This window comes from Amblyomma mixtum, chromosome 6 (genome assembly GCF_055824585.1).
Source record: "Amblyomma mixtum isolate Tamu chromosome 6, ASM5582458v1, whole genome shotgun sequence".
Taxonomy (NCBI): Eukaryota; Metazoa; Arthropoda; class Arachnida; order Ixodida; family Ixodidae; genus Amblyomma; species Amblyomma mixtum.
The window spans coordinates 130,197,197-130,221,498 of record NC_143017.1 but is presented as its reverse complement, the minus strand read 5'-3'; the positions used below and the strand labels follow the sequence as shown (position 1 = coordinate 130,221,498).

Genomic DNA, 24,302 nt, shown 5'->3' with positions numbered 1-24,302 from the left:
CGACGGAATCTAGCACAGGCTGCGTTGCAGGATGCTATGCAAGAGGCACCTCGGACGACTTATGAATGAGTAAGCATTACTGAACAGCAATATAATTGTTTCAAACGCAACAGATGACTGCAACAAGAATGAGCCACGGAAACCATATGCTTTTACTTCAGCCTAACTTTCACGCTGCGATCTCCTTCGCCTAGCCTTTTAAGACTCGCAGATAGATGAAAAAGAAATAATCTGCACTCTTCAAAAATAAAAACGCCATGAACGGTGCTTACGGTGTGGTTTGTTCGCTGTTCATGCCGACGGCGGAAAACAGGGCAGCGCGTTTTCAGAGTTCAGACACCTCATTTTTAAAGCGCGCGATTATTTGGGGAGTGGTAAATGCATACTAATAAGCGATAACGGTGTACATTTGACCTCAAACTTCGGAGGTTTCATGTTGACAACAATTCATAAATTGACAGAGCTGCGTCTGCCTCTCACGAAAAAGTATCATGATATAGGAATAATAAAAGTCCCCTCCCGCTTCAGTTCACTTGATTAAGTTTAACCTCATCAAGATGTTATCTTGCATCTTTTAAAGACTACGCTGTCTGCTAGAACTTGTGAAGAATCTGAAGGCGATGATGGCATTCTAGTGTAATCTGATATGCCACACATAGTCTGGCTTACTTCGACTAAAAATGAACTTACTGAGCTTCCTACGGGCATCTTGATCTACGGTTTTAGATAATATCTGATGCTATGTTACATTAGATTTATTATAGGCGTCACTGACGCTGAGAGAGGCTTCTGATAGCGGTCAAGGCGGATGCCTATAGTACGTTGTGCGAAACCCGGAAGCGGTGACTGTTCTTCCGCGTGTGTCCAGCTTGTTATCAAACAGTAAAATGTCATGAATATAGAAAGGGACACCCTAATCAGCAGACAGCGCAGGCGCCGAAACATGATAGAGTTATCGGCGCCCGCAGAGTGCACCCACTCGACCGCGTCTGCTCAGCCTGTGTGCTAAAGGCGCCATTGGAATGCGATCGATTAGGCCATGCACCCCTTAAGAGCTGTAATTCAGTTGCCATCGAACAGGTAGAACTCATTGAGAGGAATGTGCGCACGTAGGTTCCCTTGCCGCACAAACCTCGACCAGAGAATGAAGTGAATCGAGAGGAGTGAAGCAGGTCTGGAAGAGTGTGCGACGTGGTACACTACAAAAGCACACAAAGAAAAGCAAGCGCATAGAAAGAGGCGACAGTGAACCTCATATTACCACCACCGCGATTTGGCGGACTGGCAGTGAGTCACAGATGCTGTCCTCGGACGCCATGCGGCTACACGAAACCAACGCGGAGGCTCTGCTCGCTCCCACACCAGGATCGAATGAAAGGACGCGTGGTTCAACTCGATCTGGCCAGTCGTTCGTATCGGCTGAATCAAGCACGTGCTAGCCTGAGTCAATGCCCGTCAAGGGACGAACGGAGAACGACTGGAACTCGTGACCCAAGAGCCTCTTGAAGCCAGAGGCTTCACCAGTCGATGAAGTCGCCGTCAAGGCTCGATTATAGCACAACTCAGCTGGAATGACTCAGCGCGATACAAGAGTTGCTCAGCCAGTGTCAGCGAGCTTTGACGGTCCTGTTTGGGTAACAGTGGCAGCTTATGAACGGAGAGAGAATTTACGGAATTTATTTGCATCGCTCCATTGGGAACGCAAGGCCGAAGAGAGCCTTCAGCTAGCTCCCACGTAGATTGATTAATTAACACCAGCAACGCTAAGACATCAGTAAATGACATGACCGAAATGCGCTCTTCGCATCCATCAATGCCAAGCTGGAAGCTCTAGAGCGAAACATTTGCACTAAGAAAAGTTCACTGCCACGACCATTGAAGGGGGGGGGGGGGGGGGTGTAGTGGTTGGGGGAGGAGATATGAAAAACGAACAGCGCACGTTTTCTGGAATAAAAAACAGTTTACACACTACTGGCAAACAGTAGTGGGATTATGCGACCAGTGAAAATGTGGGGTCCTGACGTGCTGGTTCTAAGTATCCTGCCCGAGAGCGGCATGAGGTGCATTATACTGGCACCTGCTGGACATATATGCATCCTTCCCCTCTCTTTACCGTCTCCACAAAAATCGTCGCCTCCCTACCTGTCTGTCATTGAGTACGACGCCAACCGAGTGCTCCTTGGAAGAGTAGCTCGCCTCGCTGTCACTTCGGAACGAGATACTAGCGTCGCTGAGGCTGAGGATGCTGGTGCTGCTGTCATCGCTAAGGTCGCTCGACAATCGCCGCGGCGTCTTGAGGATACCCTTGCGTCGCTGCGGCGCCGCTTTCGAAACGTCGCACAAGCACACCGCTGCAACGGGAGGCATTGTCGTCGGCTTCTCACAGTTGGCCTCAACGTTTTCCAGAAGAAATGCAATATCTGCCGAAGAGTGTGTCCTGTCTTCGATCGGCTACCTCACATGCGAGGCCCGAATCGCTCTTCGGCGCAGTTTTGCTCTCAAGTATTGAGCTGGAAAACTTGACCAAGTCTTGCTGATATGAAGAATAGATTTTCGAGCTTGAGGAGCTCGAAAGTCAGGTTGAGCTCGCTGTCCGCAGCCACTCTAGCCGAGCTTTCTTTTGCACAGGCAGGACCTGTTCACGTTGGCTGTCGCTCTTCGTCTGGAGCTTCGGTTCCGAACCTCTCCGCCTTTTAGGCGGGCACAGCGTCCGTGGAATGAGGAGAGAGCGAGGCGGGTGTGGGAAAAAAAGAGCGCTACAGAAATAGAGTGGGGAGGACGGAGCCTTATCCTTGCGAGCACGGGCGTGGAGGAGTCAGAACGAGAGAGAGACAAGGGCCGTAATCGAGCAGCGATAGGCAGAAGGCGGCTGTCCATTGTTTTGGGAGGACGTCACGAGCTCGCGAGGGCTTCCAGCGCTTCTGCGAGGTTGAGAGGCTGCGAGGGCTTTTCCGCGCGTGGCACATTGCTTGTAGAAGAAAATTACGGCCGTGAGCAGGCCCGTATGGAGCGCCCGCGTGGGGCTCGACGTAGAAGAAGCGTAATTTTAAAGCATGCAATTGGTTCGAAAGAATGGTTGCCCTAGAACGCAGCCGTGCAGATCTGCAAGCGACAAAGGCAGGAGAACCGTACCCATAACAATAACGCTAAGATGCCGCTTCATTTCAAAACATGTCAAATACATTTTAAATTCAAAATTAAAAATGGACTGTCTGCCAGGTGGCAATATCTTCGTTCTTGGCGGTGTTGTGCATTCAGCTGATTTTTTTTTTCCTTGCCAAGGCACGAGGATAACTCAGAGCATTTTAGTGTAACTTGATACTGGGCTAGTTGGTATGGAATACTTTAACAACAAATTAGTCCAACCATAAACGGCCACACGACGACGAAGAGACGACACAACACATATGAACGCTGCTATGAACTGGTCCTATTTCTTGCTCAAGAACTTGTATATGTAAACTTCCACCCCACATGCCCACAACATGGAGGCGCCAATGCCTTTTTTTTCTATTTTCCTTGTCCTTTCTTTCTTTACTTGTATCACGGCAAGCCACAGTTTAACAAGTTCTATTGCAAAAACGACTCAAACACGTGAGTGAGCCCTTTGTAAACACGCCTGCCGTGACTGCCAGAATGTCGCCGCAGTAGTGAATAACTAAAAGATAAAATTTGTTCCGCAGCGCATCGCTCTAGTGCTTTAGACAAGCCTGCTCACGTCTGCACTGCGGTCATACAATTTGCATCAGGGCTGAACATACGTGCCTTGAACATTTGTTTGCGCTGCAGTTCTCCAAGATCGAACACAGCGAAGGCAACCTATGTGTCGCCAATCCTTCGCTTCACGTCTGACGACCATGATTAAAAAAGTGGGGAAAAAAAATCTGGGGCGTGCGAATATTCGAAATTTTCGAATACCGAACCGAATATTCTATTCCATCATGCTCAAAATTATTCGAAACGAATCTAATCCGTTTTCGTGCTTTCGAATTGTGTTCGATTAATTGGCACGAAGCTCGAATAGGGCATGACTAGTACTCAGTAAAAAAAAAAAAAAGAAGGTTCATTCAGATGCCGCAGAGCAATGTACTCTTATCGGTCTACGCGGGAAGGAGGGTTCAACGCCGCTACGCGATCCATTCGCGTGGCGACGTTCGGGACGCTCATGCCTAAGGCATTCAAGATTGAGCAACGCGGCAGAGTTCAGCCAGGTTTCGAAAACCGTGCCTTCAGGCGCGATATCGGATTCAATGGCTCAAACTCTCCTCCTTCTGATCGTTTTTCGCTGTCGTCATCAGCGGCAAAAGGTAATTTTACAATACGTAAGACATAATGGTCACAGTTAACACAGGGTCTGTTCTGAAAGTAGTAGGACTGGTTTTTTCCTGGGCGAACGGGCGGACAAGAGGCGGTCTGTGCGTACAGGATCGTTGAAGGGGGATATTGGGAATGCTGGGGAAAATCAGCAGTCGGCCGTTGAAGAGAGCAGATCGCTTGTACTGTGAACCACTGTCGAAACGTCTCGTCACGCAGAATCACGGAGCGTTTACTGGATCAGCGATACGCAATCAAATTTTGTGTAAATCTTGGTAAAACGGGCAAAGAGACTCGCGACATGATTAAGGAGGCCTACGGTGACGCTGCCATGGGTAGATCAAGTGTTTTTTGAGTGGAACAAGCGGTTCCGAGAAGGCCAGGAAAGATTGGAAGACGGCGACCGCTCCGGACGCCCTTCGACCAGCAAGAGCAACGAAAATGTGTAGCGAGTGATACATTTGCTGAACAGTGATTGTAGGATGAGTATCAGAATGATTGCTGATGACTTGAGCTTTGCTCGAACTCAAGTTTTTGAGATCGTGACAGAAAACTTAGCCATGAGGACAGTGTGCGCGAAGTTGGTGCCGGGAGTGTTGTCAGAGGAGCAAAAGGCCAACCGGAAAGTGATCTGCCAGGATCTTCATCATGTGAATGAGGACCCTGATTTTTTGCCCAGCACGAGGCGGCAACGCTGCCTCAGCACCCCTACAGCCTCGACTTGGCCCCGCCAGACTTTTTTCTATTCCCGAGAATAAAATCGACGCTCAAGGGGAAACATCACGGATCGGTAGAGGCGGTTCAACAGGCCGTGACGAGGGAGCTAAACAGCACTCCGGTCCAGGCGTCCCAGGAGGCGTACGAAAACTGGAAAACTCATTGGCAGCAGCGTGTAGGTGTGGAAGGGTGCTACTTCGAAAAATTCACATCGTTTGTACTACTCTCTTGAATAAATTTTATTTAAAAAAATCAGTCCTACTACTTTCAGAACAGACCATGTATAATGACTTCGCGCTGCGTATCCCTAGATCACTGCAATTGAGTCTTTCGACAGCCACAGCATGGCGCCTCCGCTGTTTCAGATGAATATTCATTTTTATGCGGATATTCGCATAAGCAGCGAATAATCAGATATTCGATTCTCATTCGGTTCGGTTCTTTCACTATATGATTCGATTCTGTTTCGAAAAAATGTTAACGAACAACCCTACATAAAACGTGTTCGGAGCACTCCTTGCAAGTGCACAACCGTTGAATCTGATCACATAAGCGAGTGACTCAACAAGTGAAAGATACTGAAGCATGCGAGGCACTAAGCTCGTGCAAGAGGCGTTAATAAACATCAAATACTGACTTGGGAATAATGCGGCGCCCGTCACATGTGCGCGCAAAGCACGGGGCGAGCTCCCAGCTGTCCCTGTAGCGCTCACAAATCAAGACTCGGAAACGTTTCTTATACAGCCTCCAGTGAACTGTCAGCACCGGGAATTTACAGCGCAGCGGCTTCATCAGCAGCCCGCTACGGCTTTCTTCAGCCGAAGATACTCGTCTCAGTAAAACTAACAGGTGCATGGGATCGTGTGTCGTCAAGAAAATTCCTAACTACACATCTGGGCATTTGAGTGCCTTCCGTAATTATTCATGGCCCTGATGGTTAAAGTCAAGGAGATAGTGCGTAGGTCGTTGAAAAAGAAAGTTGGAGGCTTATCAAGGTTAAGCCCCAGTGGATGCGAAGCAGCCTTCGTTTTGCATGCTTATTATTAACGTCCTTAGCGTTTGGAGGCATCTTGACCGCATTATAGTGCCTAGAATACTGGCCAGTATATTCTAGGCACTATAACCGCATACACGCCCGGCGCAAAGACGCTGGCGCGGTTGCGGGCACAGAGACTGACGCGACGGCGGGCGCGCGCCGCTTCATCCCTGGCGTGACGTCACATATCACGTGATGCAGCGATGGTGGCGCCGCCGCCGCGTCGCGCGCGACGGCGCGAACCGAAGCGTGGAGGCCTCCGCCGGGCGACGTCCGACGGCGCGATATGAGGCCCCATCTGCAGCCGGTGTGACGTCATCACGTGACGTCACATGTGATCTCACTTCAAGGTCAATGGTGGCCACCGCCGGGCGTCGCGCGAAGGCCCGAAACCTACGTTAATATGCTTCGCATAAAAAAACATGACGTCATACTGCCCACTGTCCCTTCAAATTCATGATCGGCATCCGGATGGGCGGGGCGGAAGAGTAGAAACTCGTCGGGATTCCGATTCCCATTGTGCGCTGCAGTCTCTCTGCGTGCTTGAATATAAACATTGTTCATCAACTTCCGCGCCGTAGATTAGACGTCGCCGATCACACTCGATTTCCATCTGTCCTGGCGCCGCGTGTCGGTTTCCAGCCATCTCCTTATCTGCCATTTCGAACACAATCCTATTGGAATGCGTCCACAATTCGAAGAGGAGCGATGCTGGCACGTAGTTAGGTATATGTAGTAGAGAGTGGGGCAAAACGTGACAAATTGCAAATTATGCCATTATATTTCTTTCTTATATATCAAGCAACACATACTGACGATTTGTTTCAGGTCGTCCTGGCATAACACTCGCCAAACGTGAAAGGTCAGCTGGAGAGGAAAACAGACGAATTTATTGAAATTTATAACTTCACAATGTCGCATTTTGCCCCTCGGAGTGGGGCAAAATGAGACTCCCTTCCAAAAACACCATATTACTAATACTTTCAATGAATGCACACGAAGTTTCCTCCATGGACACTGAAACAATCTTTGCAGCCTATTCGATTGACTGACAGTATACAGGGTGTTTCACCTAAGACTTTCTGCAATTTTTAAAAATAGGCAAATTGAAATTTTTTGCCGGTCTTTTTGGGAAATGTTGTATTCTGTGTAAACGAAAATTGGGAGCTCTAGAAGGTACTAATTAACTCAATAATTACCAAGATTAAATAATTAACTTTTTAATTATGGCAGATTGGAGGTTCATTGAAATTGCAACTATGAGCTGCCGGTGACGCAAAGCCATATCGGATTTTAAACGAAAAAAAAAAGCTCATTTCTTTGGCACTGCAGCGCTGGCAATTCTGGCGGTTTTCGACGCACGAAAACGAAACCGAGCAGACGAAGCGCGCCATTAGGGACGCCCACGAGTGACGAAGTCCTGACGTCACCGGCCGGACGGCTCCGTCCGGTGCCGCTCGCGAAATGCTCGTCTGGCGCAGCGTCATCGACTCGTAGGCATCTCAGATAATTGCCAACGCAATGCGGGCGCGCCTCGTCATGGTCCGGGCGTAGCGCTGACAGTTTGGGCATATCAGCTCTTCTAGGCTTCAGTTTTTGGCTGCGAAAGAGGTGCAAGGAAAAGAAAACAGCTGAAGCATAGATATCGGGGAAATGGGTGTCTAGATTTTATTTTTTCGGTAACGAGTTCTTGTTTTGAGGCTTGGCTTGTGCTGTTCCTGTCACATTACTGGACGTGCTTTCAGCATGGCTTCGACAGTGCCGCGTACCTTTTCGACTGCTGAAAAGGTGGACATTGTTATTGCCTATGTTAATGCAAATGAAAACGCACTTCTGGCAGCACGTTTATTTAAGGCGAAGAATCCTGCTTCTCGTGTTCCCGCACTCCCAACTTTCAGGAGCATCTTCAATAGATTCCGCACAACTGGATCTGTGGAGCCGCAAAGGAGAAAGCGAAAAGCACCAGCAGCCGAATCACATGAGACAGCTGTAATGAGGTACGTCGCTGCGAAGCCAGAAGCTAGCGTGCGAGAAATTGCCCGAGCGACCGGTGCCAGTTCTGCCACTGTTTGGCGGGTGCTCTCAGTGCACAAATACCATCCTTACCATTTGTGTCTGCATCACGAATTGACGGCCAGTGACTATGACAAAAGGCTGGACTTCAGTAATTGGTGCTTGATCCAATGTGATCAAAGCCCTGACTTCTTGCAGAGTATCCTGTGGACTGACGAGGCCCAGTTCAACAGGAAAGCAATGATCAATGTGCACAACGCACACTACTGGTCCCAGACAAACCCACACTGGCTTCGCCCACACCACCATCAGGTTCGGTGGTCGGCAAATGTGTGGTGTGGAATTTTTCGAGGTCAGATTGTTGGCCCTTATTTTATTGTTGGGAATCTCACCGGCAGGAGTTACACCGACTACATTTTAAAGAATTCTGTGTCCGATTTCATTTCTGAGTTGCCGCTGAATGCCATGAGATCAATGTGGTTTCAGCATGATGGAGCACCTCCACATTCTGCGTCCCGGGCTGTGCAATTCCTTAACAGCTCCTTCCCCGAACAGTGGATTGGGCGCGGCGGACCAATTGCCTGGCCACCGCGTTCACCAGACTTGTCCCCCCTCGATTTTTTTTTTTTGGGGTTACATAAAGAGCAAAGTGTACGAATCGGAACCGGCGAGCCTCGACGACCTAAAGCAAAGAATCAAAACGTCACTTGAACATGTCCCTCAAGAAGTGATCGTGCGAGCAGTAAACTCAGTGAAAGACCGCTTGATGATGTGCATTGCAATGCAAGGAGGTCATTTCGAGCACATACGTTAAGGAGACTGATTTGCAATGGTTGTTTCTGCATAGTCGGCTTTAAGATACACAATATTTTAATAAACTACTCTTCAGAACTTCTCTCAGTTTACCGTTCCGATGCCTATTTTCATTTGTCGTCGAAGCACAGCGGCATATTAAGAGTAATTTTGTGTGCAGTGATGGAAAGGTTTCCCGCTAAATCTTGTTAGAGAAAAGCATGCACATAAACTAATTTCATTGCGAAGAGAAAAACCATAACAGCTTCTTAAAAATTGGAGGAAACTTTGTCTTGTTCCTGAACGTATTTCAAGAAAGAATTCAGATCCTGCTTGAAGTATTGAATCCCTGTACAACAAGTTTGTCGGTCAGTTGCAAGCAACCGTTCACGCAGTGCAAACTAAAAGGAAGAAAAATGTGGCGGCGTCACATGGAATACCACGAAGACAGCCCTGGGTTAAGCACAGAATCTGACAGCCGATAAGACGCGGCGCTCAAACGATGACGCTGCGCCAGTCGCCCATTTTGCGAACGGGAGCGGCCGCCTCCGAACGGCTCCGTCCGGCCGGTGACGTCAGGACTGCGTCACTCGTGGGCGTCCCTAATGGCGCGCTTCGTCTGCTCGGTTTCGTTTTCGTGCGTCGAAAACTGCCAGAATTGCGAGCGCGGCAGTGCGAAAAAAATGTGCTTTTTTTCGTTTAAAATTCGATATGGTTTTGCCTGACCGGCATCTCAAAGTTGCAATTTCAATGTACCTCCAATCAGCCATAATTAAAAAGTTAATTATTTAATCTTGGTAATTATTGAGTTAATTAGTACGTTTTAGGGCTCCCGATTCTCGTTTATACATAATACAACATTTCCCAAAAAGACCGGCAAAAAATTTCAATTTCCCTATTTTTAAAAATTGCAGAAAGTCTTAGGTGAAACACCCTGTATAGTCAGACCGAACCAGATATTTCATTACCCACTACAGTTCACTCAGTTGCATCGCCAGGCTCTGCGTGTACAGCCTGGCTGAGCGACGTTTTTCAATTTCCTGCCTTCATCGCAACTTTTTTTTCTGTTTTAGTTGCTCTTTCGTTCAGCCGTGTTGAATGGACATGTGATTGGGTTCAGTTCGTGGGGATGGACATGAGGTTCAGAATGTGATTATAGGCCAGACTAAGCATAACCTGCTCTCTCCATTTTCAGACAATGCTGCATGAATAGCTGTTCATATGTCCGCCAGACATAGTTGGAAGGTTACTTTCGTAAGAATTTTATGTGGTTTCTACCTTCCATATTGTCTTTTTTTTTTACTGTTCTGTGGTGAGCGCCTTTAGGAACATCAAAACGCTTGGCACGGCATCGGTACTGCTTGAATCCTTCCAGACCTTTCTTGATGTTTTCTGAGTGCCAGTTGGCATCCATTGTTTTTCTTTCGTACGTTCAGACCGTCCTAGAGAGCAGGAAAACACCGCGAGTTCTTTAGAGCAAGCAATAAAACCACTGCGTTTGCTTTAGTCCTTCCAGAACATCACAATGTCGCGTTTTAACCACTTGTAACTTGCTGCTCAAATAATTCTCTGAGTACCCGAGCTGAAAAAAAATTTTAAACTTTGCAAAAGATAAGACCAATAACCGATTTTGATAACTAAACACTTGCGTTAATCTAGGACGCCAGAATGATTAAGCTGCACAATTTGTACAGATGTGGCGGGCAGAATTTCGCGAGTTCTCAACCGCTGCCTCGTTCATCAAGGCTAACGTTCATCTTGGCCAATCTGGTCAACCTCAAGCACAATGTAATGCACAATTAGAGAACCGTACAACCAAATATGCAGTTAATGACAGCCCACTTAAAATTTACACGGTGCTAATGAACAAAATTTCGCGTATTGCCTTGTGTCGCGCTTTGTCCCACTCGCCCTTACCATACAAACGCGTCTGCCATCAGAGAGCAGATGGGGCGTGTTCATCGCTGCCGTACATGTACGAGGGGGTACCCAAAAGAAACCGGACTAATTTTTTGGTGGGCAGCGCTTTCGTAGTACCGTGTTTTGCCGCTAGGAGCGCAGAGAGTGAACATTCCAGAGTCAGCCAGCCGAGTGGCACCGCTGAAGGTCAGACGTAGTAGTGTCGTCTGCGTTTACTGTGATAACTGTTTTCTGTGAGTGTCGTTTTTTCAATGGCTGGTTTTTGTGAACAGCGTGCGGCGGTGAAATTCTGCTTTCTTCTCGGAAAAAATGGAACAGAAACTTTTGAAATGTTAGAAACAGCGTACAAGGATGATTCTATGGGGAAAAGTCAAGTGTTTGAGTGGTTTTCCCGTTTCAAAAATGGCGAAATGTCAATTGATGATCAACCTCGTTCTGGTCGTCCTTCCACGGCCCGAACACAAGAAAATGTTGAAAAAATTCGTGCAATCATCAACGAAGATCGACGACGGACGATTGAAGAAATTGTGGAGCTGTCGGGAGTGACTTGGAGTTCAGTGCAGCGAATTTTGACAGAAGATTTGGGAATGAAAAAGGTGGCTGCCAAATTCGTGCTACGACTGCTGACTCCTGAACAAAAACAAGGTCGTGTGGAAGAATGTTGTGCTTTGAAAGAAGAGTCCCGAAATGATCCAAACTTTTTTTCAAAAATTATCACAGGTGACGAAACTTGGTGCTTTGCTTACGATCCTGAATCAAAGCAACAATCAAGCCAGTGGAAAACTCCCAGTTCGCCTCGCCCCAAGAAAGCTCGTCAGGTGAAATCAAACTTCAAAACAATGCTGGTTTGTTTTTTCGACGTGAGAGGAGTCGTGCATTCAGGTTTGGTTTGGTTTATGGGGTTTAACGTCCCAAAGCGTCTAAGGCTATGAGAGACGCCGTAGTGGAGGGCTCCGGAAATTTCGACCACCTGGGGTTCTTTAACGTGCACTGACATCGCACAGTACACGGGCCTCTAGAATTTCTCCTCCAAAGAAATTCTAGCCGCCGCGGCCGGGATCGAACCCGCGTCTTTTGGGTCAGCAGCCGAGCACCATAACCGCTGAGCCACTGCGGCGGCAGTCGTGCATTCAGAGTTTGTTCCGCAGGGTCAGACAGTTAACCAGGCGTTCTACTTGGAAGTTTTGAAAAGATTGCGCAACAGTGTGCGGCGGAAGCAGCCTGATTTGTGGCAGTCGGGTGACTGGTTTCTCCACCATGACAATGCCCCTGCTCACTCAGCCTTGTCTGTACGACAATATTTAACCAAAAATGGTATGACCCCTGTTCCTCACCTCCCATACTCACCGGACCTTGCCCCCTGTGATTTTTTTTTGTTCCGCAGAATGAAAAAACACATGAAATGAAAGCGTTTTGCTGATGTTGCAGAGGTAAAGAAAAAAACGACAGAGGCGCTGTCAAGCATCCCAAAAGATGAATTTAAAAGATGTTTTGAAAAGTGGAATGAAAGATTAGACAAGTATATTAGTGCAAGTGGAGAGTACTTTGAGGGAGATTGAAGCCCTGTACTTAAAATGTGAATAAATCGGTTAAAAAAAATAACTCCGGTTTCTTTTGGGTACCCCCTCGTATGGTCCGAAACTCCGCAGTCTACACTAACCTATTTTAATTTCAGCAGTATCTAACCATTACTGAGGGCGATGTGCGTCGTGCGCACATACATATTGCAATTGCAATTACAATTGTGTAGAGTCTAAATTAGTGGGCGTTATTATACAGTACACCCAATGTTGCTCCCTTAAATCACTCAACGTCTCAGCATCCGAGCTCGGCTTCCATCGTCACCACTATCAGTTCCGGTCGCCGGCACTCTCCACCATGTACCCAACAAGCCCAGCTTTGACACCATCGTCACCACCTTGAGTCTCCAACAAGCGCAGTATTTCATCATCACCAACATGCTTTCAGTGCGCACATCATAGGGTCCACCACGCCCATAATGATTTCGAGCATAAATCAAGATGGCATTTTCATCACGGCAGTATGTACGATATTCACTGTTTTCGCATAATCATGAAGAAAGAAAGGCAGGTCGTGATATATTCTGAGAAGCTTCTTGAAAAAAAGAAAGAAAAAAACTGCCGGATTTACGCACACACTGCTTTACGGCTTCCGCGCAGCGTCCTTCTGGCACTGCCGAGTATTTTTACCCGTGGCACACGCGCACAATAAATGACCGCAAATGCTTAAGGCATTAAGTCTGTTATTGCCGTTACTTTCGGATTCGGCACTACACGCTCATATTTATTATGTCACACGAAAGTCACGGTTACTGTAACGCCTGCAAGGCATTCGAAATGTTTACCTGGATATAAACGGTGCTAATGAGCATAATACCTCGGCAATGTTCTTCAAATGTATTATAAAGGTTATTTTGCAGACTATTCCACTGTTCTCGCTTGACAAGTCGAAAAATGGTTTATGGTTTATGAGGTTTAACGTCCCAAAGCGACTAAGGCTATGAGAGACGCCGTAGTGGAGGGCTCCGGAAATTTCGACCACCTGGGGTTCTTTAACGTGCACTGACATCGCACAGTACACGGACCTCTAGAATTTCTCCTCCAAAGAAATTCCAGCCGCCGCGGCCGGGATCGAACCCACGTCTTTTGGGTCAGCAGCCGAGCACCATAGCCACTGAGCCACCGCGGCGGCACAAGTCGAAAAAGTAGCCACGAACTACTCGAGTGCGAGCACGCAAGTCGAGAGCAAACAGTGCTGATCGAAAATGCAGTAGATGTGTCTCATCTGACTGAAAATTGTGCATAGAACATTTGCTGCTGGATAGGAAGTTGTTACTAAAAACGTTGCATGCGTTTCTGCGTGTCGAATATGGTCTGAGTACACATTGCTCGAGCGAATGAACGTCGGCGAGCTCAGTAGATCGCGAATGGCAGTAAGGCCGATGCCATTGAATTTTAATGTATGCCACCATGCTAATGGCATTAAAGTAAGCACTGAATGACATTAAATTTGTCAGTGCGGCACGGGTATTATTCTTTCTTCCGACTGCATTGCTTGCGGGCAGTGTCAGCCGGCGCGGAGCACTCACCCTATCTTGAGCGCGGCACAGCGTGGACAAACGGAAAACAAAACGGACAAACAAAGCACTGAATTTTCGACCGTTCGTTGGTTTGCGGGTTCCACGGTCTTGTCTTCTGTTTGTCCGCGTGGCTGTACAGTGGTACTGAAGTATAGAGCGAAGTAGCGCTCCAGCAGCGGAATTTTGGTGGAAAGAAAGGGCAAGGGTTTGTGTGGATGTCTTTATCGGAACTCAATGCAAATTCCGCTAGCCGTGCTTTGTTCTGCTTTAGTGGACATTATTTACTCCTCCGGGGCTTGCGTTTCAGAGTAAGTTGAACATCCTTGAACTTGCGCACAATAAACTAGGCGAAAATTTGCCACTGTCTTCATGGAATGAAGAAAGTAGCCAAGATGATTAATTTAGGAGGTAGTGCACTCTGTAGAATAGATTAACTATATTGTTGATAAGCAGGGATAAACTGTGCTATATAAGCAAGCAAATAATGATGACAAGGTCTTCAGGTACGCTTTTCAACTGAGCTCAAATAAGAAACTTGTGTTGGGTTTAATGGCCCATAGGCTCAAATAAGAAACTAAAGAGCGATTACACTGCATGTAGATAAATACATAAAGGAACCAGAAGATATTCTCTAGAGGTGGAAAAAGTGTATGAGGCATTACGGCGTTTGTTCGATGTGGAGTTTTTCTGATTGGCATAGGCAAAGGGCATCAGGATATGCTTAGCATGTCCCAAGCTTCCATACAATGATCACTCGCAAAACAGCGTTTAGATGAAAGCGATGAGGCCAGAATATTACTTTATTTGCGGCTTTAAGGCCTTGTGGAGCTCTCCTGTCAAAATGCGTAGAGAAATTCTAACGAATTCCTGCAGAAAGCTGAAAGTTCAGTGCTAGTCTTCTGGCCCAACTCAAACCTTAACGAACACAGAAGTGATCAGCCCAATCATTTACACGTTTTCATTATCGAGTGGAGATCAAAATAAAACTATATGGAAGTAAAGGCGGGGAAAATCGTACTTACAAGCAGAAATAGAAACCTATATCAGAAGATTTAGAGAGAGTACCGGATAATAGAGAACCACAGGGTTTTTTACGTTGCCAATTGCCTCGCCAATGTTTTCTATCTCACTGCGTCATTACAGTCGAAGCAGTCGCTTTTTGGAATACATACAATTAAGTTCTGATATTGGTGGCGCAGCACTTGCCGTCGGTGTGACGTCAGTACGACCAACACCCAAGACTAATGCCTTATGATCGTCCTTAAAAAAAAAAAAAGAAATAAATGACGAGGCTTTCTTGCATACTGAATTCAGACTGCCAGCCAAAGCGCGATACAGCTCAGGGAAGGCATTCGTGAAAAGCATGCTTGCGAAATCAGCATCACGAACTTAGCTTTGCGCAAGTTGGGGGACGTAAAGTCGAGGCTTGTACTCAAAATCGCAAGGGCACAGACAACCGTGGGGTATGTAAGGTAGCGCGTTTTGTGACGCACAGAAACTTAAGCTGGCTCCGAGTGGCCAATTGAGAGCGGAGCGTAGTTTCCTTTGCGACATCGTACTTGGACCACTTCCCAAAGTGATATGGCACGAGCCTAGTCGCTTATCCGCGAGGGGCCAGCGAGCACGCGCACCCAGCTGTTCTTCAAGTTTACTGGACGACCTCGCTCGATTGAACATGGACCCGAGAGTCCCGCGATACGGTGGCACGCGGCCTAAGAACGGCCGATATCTGCGTGGCTGCCGAAGACAAGAAGCAATGCTCCCACCGAGTAGCTGAAGGACACGGGCGACCCGCTCCGTGCAATTTCCACTCAACTACGAGAGGTGATTAGAATCTTCAGTTAAATGATCAGTATTGTACATATATTGCGCACACAACTGGGTCCCGCCATAGAACTTTTTTATAGGCTCAAAATGTTTTTTTGTAAAGGGCCAGAACTTGCTGTGGAAGGCTTTCAGTGTTCAGGATGTCGTGAGAAAAAAAAATCTGTGCGAGGAAGGCCAGTACTCGTACTCAAAAGACCACTTTGCTGTTGCCTACTTCACAGAGCCATTAGCTAGCCATACCTGCTTGAAATGGGTACAAAATTTCCCCTGGCCTGGTGCTCGGCTTTCCTAGGGTGAGATGCTTGGGAAAAGGGTCTTAGACCACAGTTGCCTTGACGGATAAGAGATAAGTTACGCCGTCAAGCAACCCTAAATCTGCCTCGTACAGTCCAACAGAAACAATTGGTTCACAAAGCAGTTGGGGAAATACTTTACGCTTATACACATTATATTACCCATTACTCAGATAGCTAACCATGTACGGTCTCCTTTTGGGCCGAGTATACACGCGGCGTTAAGCATGAAACGTATACTGGCGAAACTGGACTATGGACAAGGCTTCCTGGAAACTGCGGATTTCAGGTTAGGTCGGGGTTTTCCGTACTCAGCGCCCTATTTTCTGCTTATCTAGGTGACGCTGCTCTTCGTCACAGCTCGTGATTAAGATTGCGCCCGAACTTTGCCTCGAACGTACCGCCCTCCAGCTCACAACGGAAGCCGTAGTTATGCCTGCTGAGCTAGGTAACTTCGGTTCACGTAGACTGACCACACGGGCGCGCGTACACAATATGTGTCATGTTTCCCGCCATGCATGTCATAACGAGCGCCTCTTTCCCCATCCCTCGTGTGTATATATAATTTCTAGAGGCCCGTGTACTGTGCGATGTCAGTGCCCGTTAAAGAACCCCAGGTGGTCGAAATTTCCGGAGCCCTTCACTACGGCGTCCCTCGCCTGAGTCGCTTTGGCACGTTAAACCCCCATAAACTAACTATAAAATGGTGTCGCTGGCATTTCTAATGCAAGAAATACAACGCCGCTCGCGCATTTTACCGCAGTTAGCGTGATTTCGGCGAAGATACTGCGCACCGCGACGCCATTTTACAAATATGCAAAGCAAAACAGCCAATTCAATGAGCTTTAACATGCATGCTTAATTTTGACGTTCAGCTTTTCGTATGCCGATAAAGAATTTTTAGAAACTGGGCTCACATTCGAGGATGGCACATTCAATTTCGCGATATGTTGCCCGTGATGTCAGTAATAAAAAAAAGTTAACTTTAGTCAATTCAGCGTCTAATTACCAGCCTATAGTATATAGGTATATATATTAGTCAAACAGTGCTGGCTAAAATGTTAGACCAGTGAAAGAAAAGAAAGAGTAAAGAACTTGAATAGAAAGCTCCGTTCGGTTTTCTTCGCAAACATCTTTGGCTCTAAAAGGGGTAAGGACACCAAATGTTAGCTGCGTGATTCCTAGTTTACAATGATGTGCAGGGCATTAGTATGCAACCCCGTAGTATGCGCCTGCGACCTTTCAGTTGTGTGTAACTGAGTTTATTCTCTTATGCGATTGCACCCACTTTCAGCAGCCGAACATTGGCTGTGATGTCAGAGTTCAGTACAGGTCACTTGAGGAATAATAAAAAAACTGCGACGTAATTGCTGCTGCATCATTCGTTACCATTCCAGCTCTTGAGACAGGCTGGTTGAGTGTTAATGTGTGAATTAAAAAGAAGCAGCATTTATATCGCAGGTTTTTCATGCATCACATGATATATATTGATCTTAGACGCAACAGCCATCATTCGGCTGGTGAAACCGAAACCGAAAAAAACATGAGGAAATTAATTCAAACAAATTATTTTGCCACGCAGGCGAATACCTCGTAGTGATCCGCGAATAAAAAGGTTTTACGCATCGTTGAAGAAAAATCACGAAATAAATAATTGGGCTTCTATATACTTCTTTTAACAAACTTTGGTGCCTGGGTGCCTCTCTTCATCTCCCCCCCCCAAATCTCAGACAAAAACACTGTGCCTGCTGTCTAGCTCATTCCATGAGAATGAATAAACCGAGTCATGATTCTTTTCCTATTACTGATCGGCCTCCTCCGGTCCACATCACAATAAAATCACAATAAAATATGATCTAGTTAAAGCAAAGGTGTCGAACTATTAGTCATTTAGTAAAATTATCCGGTAGCCGATTGAAGAGCAATTACCATACCCTTGCTTGGAGACCAGGTTGGAGCTCGATGGACGAAACTTGTAAGCACCGTTGTTCAATGCAGTGACGGCGGCTTTTCGCGGCGCAGTTCTGGGTAAAGCGGTGGTGCCCCTTCGCCATTTCGATACGCAATGCTCTGTGAATTCCGCGGCGGCGTTGAGACCTCGTCAAGCTTCCTTCGCCTATCAGTTCCGCTTACAACTGAGGCACCAGCGGCATTGCCCGGCGCACGGAAATAACTACGTGCGGCGCCGTTTGCGAAATGTCACCAGCTCGCGGCACATTTTAACTGGCTTAGGGAGCGCCTGCTTTCGACGATAAAATGTGGCGCGAAATGTTGCAAACTTGGGCGCTTTCCAAACAAGTGAATTATGCTGTTACTATGCCGTGCGCTTCGCTTCCTCTTAGAAATAAGATTTTTGCTTGGCAAGTGAAGGAACTTTGGTCGCCGTTTGCTGAGCAGTATCCACGCGCTCAAGAAGCCGGCAGTATCAATGCACGTTGTAAACGAATACAGCATCTCACTGTTGCTGCTGCTACTCTGAGGCTAAGAAATACGCTTTTAGGGGTGCATTAGAAAATCGCGAATATTTCGTGTGGGGTCAAAGAGAAAGAAATCATCAAAACGCCGGAGAGTAAGGGTATCTATTATTAGTCCACTCTTTCCAACCTGAAGTAAAATGATTATTACGTCACATGACCGAGGTACACGAATGAAGCGCCAACAAGCGAAATGCGCACAATGTGAAATCAATTTTGTGAAAAGCTGACGGAATTTAGCTGCGTTGAGAACTTCGATTTTGGACGAGGATTTTAGAACATGGTTAGAACGTTGAGACGCTAAAAGCGGTTCATTTGAAATTACGACGCGACTCTTCCCGTTGAGACTGGCTTATCAGATAAAAAGAATCGCATGTCTTATGCTGGTGATAAATTAATAGACGGGGTTATAACTGCAAGAACGGCCTTAGCACTTGCTACGCACTGTTTTCAGTAATGTAGCTCGCGGCCTTTACAAAGATCATCCGAATGTTTCGCGCAACTTTCAGTGAAGCAGCACTGCATTAGGCGCATGCTCATCTTGAAAGCATCAGCCAGAGTGATTGTAGCGCATCACAATGCATTACGATTTTCGGGGCAACATAATATGCGGGTGATAACTTTTGCACTTTCGGACAAAGCGACGTAGCAAATTCGATATCTATTCTACGTATCAAGTGAAATAATTTTCGTCAAGTAATGGAGCGCGCGTGTTTATATTTTCATGGACATTATATCTACATACTTGTGACCATAGTGACGTCACGTGTAAAATTCGAGGATGTACTTCGCTTAGCCGTTTTCTGCAATGGCCTTTGTGAAGATTGTTTGCTTTGTCGATCGCATAAGTCATGAGAGAGCAAGTTGATGCTCTTATCATTTGTAACCATGAAACACGTCGTTAAATGGCACCCATGCCGGCATCCATGCCGGCATCCTCCCAGTCCAGATCGAGGACGAGTAATGAAGTGGCCCATTCATATGCGAACCACGCTCTCGTATTTAAAGGACTATTCGGGACCAAACATTTATAGCTTCGGTCAAGTTGGCACTCGCCAAGTAGTTTTTTTTTTTCCCAACATGATCACCAAGCCGCAGCGGTGTCTCAGTGGTTACGGCGTTCGGCTACTGACCCGAAAGACGCGGGTTTGATCCCAGCCGCGGCGGTCAAATTTCGATGAAGCGGAAATTCTAGAGGCCCGTGTACTGAGCGATGTCAATGCACGCTAAGGGAACCCCAGGTAGTCGAAATTATCAGGAGTCCTGCACTACGGCGTCTCTCAATGTGCGTCGCTTTGGGACGTTAAACCCCGCAAACCAAACCAAAATGATCACCAATTAAATCAAGTGAAACGATAGATGAGGTGGCTGGTAATCCAAGAACACTTCAAGAATTTCACTGCTCATCCGTTGCACATAAAATGGCCTCTTCATGTCGAAAATTGTGCGGCATATCAGTCGAAAAAGCATCAACAGGCAGAAACTCTGCTTAGAACCGCCGCTGGGCGAAAATGGTCAGTAAGGTCATTCCCAAAATTATAACTGAAGAAAGCGTCATGTCACTAGTTCCTCACTTCAATTGCGATAACGAAATTTTACAGTGTGCTACTACACGCCTGCACCATTTCCACTGTATGAAAGACATCTGGCGGAGGACACGAGGTGGTCATTATAATGATTTGAGCATTTCTTACTGCCATCTTTTGGTTCCAACGCATATCGAAAGTGGATACGAAGCAAATCGGCGGACAAAAATACATGCTCTCGAGCTTCATGGCGTGCTACCTCGCTGCATTATGCTGTCTTATCAATTATGGTGCAACGATGCAGAAACTTCACGTTAGAGGTGCGACCAAATAACCATTAAAACGAAGCAAAGTAACTGTCTACGTCTCACTCCTTGCACAGCAGTCGCAGTCCTCACATTTTTTCCGATTATAGCGGACTTCTACACATAGTTAAACCGACCGCTTTGTTTGCAAAACAAAGCGAGAATATAAAGAAGCAAACTCCTTCAACTGAAGGACTGATAGAAGCATGGGTTTTATTTTTGGCGTGGCGTAAGGAGCATCGTACTCCAGTCTTTATCACTGTTCTTGCCTACGCCTTACGCTAAGATATTTTAAAACTGCCCAGCGCCGGTTGCAAGATTTGCAGCGCAGATCAGCGAGTAAAATAAATAAAAAATGCTATATCCTACATTTCGAGCTCCGTTCCCCCCCAAACCCAAAACCAGCGCCGAGCCAGGAAGACAAGTTTGCGTAGTTTCGGAATAGTATTCGCCGGGCCAGTTCTTGCAGTCGCTTGCTTGCCTAAAGGTCGACACGGACCGGATACTTCTTATTTGCCCCGACTTTACCGCGGGGGGTTGATAACTCCTTGCTTCATGGCGGTGCAATGTCGCTATATATATACGGTCGTAGCGGATGCGGTAACAGTCATGGTCTTGAGTTGTACTGTACCAGGTTATGCATCATCCTGATGTCTGTATCGTGGTACAAAAAATCGCACTCGAGGGGCCGCAATGCTGCCCCCGCAATGCTGTTATGTGGCTTATCTGGCAGATATTCTTACTTTCCCTTGGGATAGCGCGTTTTTGAAGCGTACAGCCTGCCGGAATTTTAATAACATCCCAACGCGTGACGTAAGCGCTTTAGGGAACAGCAACAGTGCTTTATGTCAGCTCTTGAGCAGACGACGCGCGCACTGGAGAGGACTTTGCAAGCTTGCACGGACATTGGAAATTTCCCAGCTTGTCGCCCTTATACGGCGCTCAAACACCACACGATTGACGGTCGCGCGATATTAAAAATCTGGGAGGCCTTACAGTGCTCCGCAGACTTGTCTAGAGCGCTAGCGACATACTCCTGTACTTGGGAGACGTTGGCCACTGACTCGAGTTCCATACACTGTTTTTTGGGGCATGAACAGTGAACCATGACCGACTAAAGAGTACATGCACGCAATTGCAGTGTTCCAAGGGCTAGTCCGCTCGTAAATGAAGCTAACTAAACATGTAGATGCCTGTTGGAGCGCTCTATACGTGTGGCGGACTGCATAGTGGTGAGCACTTAAACGTAATGCACAAAAAAGAAACCCAGACTGGGGCAAAGGCGAGTAAAGAGACGCAGCAAATGTCGTAGTGTGAAACGATGCCTTCGCAACAAGTAAAATACGCTGGCAACGACGTCACTCCGAGCCCCACGCGAAACAGCTGTCCGCCACATGTCGGCCGCCAGGAGGCCGAGAAGCACGTGTTACGCTGAAGGTGTTCAGTCACTTACGTGCCAGCCAGACGCTTTGTCTAAAGGCGAGGTGGTTGGTTACTAAGCCGACAGAGGGAACACTGCAAGAGCTTCCCAATACATGCCGTTCTGCACCACCATTCATAGGTGATTAAACGCGAGGAAAATATGTAGGTTTTCCCGCATATCAGAGCAGATGCAATGAAAGACAGTGCACAGTGGTTATATTCCTGGCACTGAGATATGCTCCGCTCCGAGGCGCTAAGTCTAAGCTATATATGCGAACTCCGAAGAGCAGAGACTAGAAACGGACGCCAATAATAAATGAAAAGGAGATGCTTCCGGTGAAATACTGCGGCCCTGAACTCACCATGTCGTTGACCGTGAAGCCGCACGGTTTCCGAGCCAGACTGAGGGGGCGTGTTGTCGAGGCGAGCACGAAACAGGAATGCTCCCGAGCCGCAGTACAGCACGCGGTCCGGAGAGGCTCTCTGGCAGCTGCCGACGGGGATCCGTCCGCGAAGATAAAGGGAGAGCGACCGGCGTGGAGAGATCCGAAGCACGAAACGACGGCGAAAGCGAACACCACACTCAAGCCGACGCGTTTGAATTGAGGGCTGTTCGGGCGTATACGCGCACGCCAGTCGGAGGGGATTCCCCGCCGTTCCTTCGCCAAGCTGCTGCTGTCTTCAACTGACTGGCTGCCCTTGTCGCGTTCCTCGCTGCAGCTGTTGTTGCTTGCGTAGCTGCCCGCGTGCGCCTGGCCTTTGGCTTGTGATCAGCTCGCGCGCACGCGTCGGAGTTGAACGCAGCGGGGGCGGTTGCAAGCACCGAACGAACTGAGGTTCGCCGAACGCTCGTCAGAAGACGCTGCTTTGCAGGCTATTGTTGTTTGTATACCAATAATGCAGCGAATGGGAAAGGGTGCGGCAGTGCAGGAAGAAACACCGCACCGGAAGCCAGTTGAGTTATCTTTTCGTTTTTACCTTTACTTTTTTTTGTGACACGCTCATGCTCCCGCCGTGCCCCCGCGGTGAGGGCAGTGCCGGAATTCCGGAAACTTCGTCAGTCCGGGCTCCCACCATGCACGGTGACCACTCGGGGGAACGAGGGGTCACCGGACAAGAGAAGGGACGGCTGAACACCAGAAAGTGCTCCAGCACGTAAACGCAATGTCCGAAGTGCTACCATGTATGCGTACGCACCATCTATTTTAAGGAGCTCGTGTTTTGTATGTTTTGTCGTGAGGAATTCGTTGCGAAAAAAGAAACTCAATGACCAGATAATATTGTAACTACGCAAATATACAACATCGGGCTCGCCAGTGCCCTCCCAAGGTTTGGAGAGCAGTTGAACACTGAATGCAGCACGTGTTTTGGAAAGAACAGATTGATCGCCATTGTATCCAAAATATATTTTTAAAATTTTCCTTTTCAGCGTTGTTCGGCCGCGTCTTTGCTGATGACGTGTTTTGGTCAAATTAAGCAATATCTGCAAAACTATTAATCGATTTATCGTGTATAAACCTGTCCCCTCAGAAGCATGAGACAGCTCTGCTTTGTCAAGAATGAACGTAGTCCCCAATAAGAAAAAGAATAATTCCAGTAAGAAAAATAGCTAATGCGTCAAATCGTAAAGTGTGTCATCCGCGCTGCTCGGCTCTGTGAACGCGCGAAAAATAATCGCTTTGCAAGAGTGATTCAGAGTTGAATTCAGAGCCGTACGTTCCAACAGTGATAACATTATCCACGCGATTTCTTTTGCGGGGTTTTACGCCAGCATATCCGATAACGAACATGACGGATAATTAATCAGGAGCAGAGCGAAGGCCAGATAGAGTAAAAAGTGAATTTGCCACGTGCAGTCCGTTGCACTTTGCTCTTAATAAAGAGCGAACAATGTAGCCGCACGTCGACCTTGTGGGCTCGACATCATTAACCATATGTGAACGACGAATCACAGCGTCGGGCAGAAAAAAAAAATACAAGCAAGTCCTGTTTTTTTTTTGTTTTTGTGGGGTTTAACGTCCCAAAGCGACTAAGGCTATGAGAGACGCCGTAGTGAAGGGCTCCGGAAATTTCGACCACCTGGGGTTCTTTAACGTGCACTGACATCGCACAGTACACGGGCCTCTAGAATTTCTCCTCCAAAGAAATTCTAGCCGCCGCGGCCGGGATCGAACCCGCGTCTTTTGGGCCAGCAGCCGAGCACCATAGCCACTGAGCCACCGCGGCGGCAAGCAAGTCCTGTAATGGAATGGGTAGTTAGAGTTATCAAAGTATTCGAAAATGTGGACATGCTTTTTTTTTCTAACGGAGGAAGGGGAAATCCGAAATCACACGCAGATATCCAGCGGAAAAACCGCAACTGTGATAGGACCCTGATAAACAAATGATGTTGCACCTAGTCACCAACATTAACGCTGCAAAACGTAACATGTTGCCCCTGACCACCCCAACCTCTCATCATCATCACCACCGTCATCAACATAATTTCTTTCTAAGGCACGTTGTAAGAAAATACATTTGAGGCCGTCTCAAGCATTTCGAAGGCATTTGAAGAGCGTCTGGC

At 47.3% G+C, this 24,302-nt stretch overlaps 1 protein-coding gene across 5 annotated transcripts in view; it reads right to left on the bottom strand.

Moving 5' to 3' along the window:
• LOC149340406 (uncharacterized) overlaps positions 1 to 24,302 on the bottom strand; it is a 76,426-nt gene that overhangs the window by 7,304 nt on the left and 44,820 nt on the right. Inside the window, exon 1 of one of the 5 annotated variants that reach the window (XM_089549168.1) lies at positions 22,102 to 22,518. The exons of 1 other annotated variant lie outside the window; for it this stretch is intronic. In XM_089549168.1, coding sequence (XP_089405294.1) covers positions 22,102 to 22,104 — 3 coding nt within the window. In that variant the 5' untranslated portion in view covers positions 22,105 to 22,518. Of the gene's footprint in view, positions 1 to 1,261; positions 1,486 to 2,142; positions 2,844 to 17,946; positions 18,117 to 22,101; positions 22,519 to 24,302 lie in introns of those variants that run through there. 3 more of the 5 variants (XM_089549164.1, XM_089549163.1, XM_089549166.1) reach the window with 3 other exon arrangements.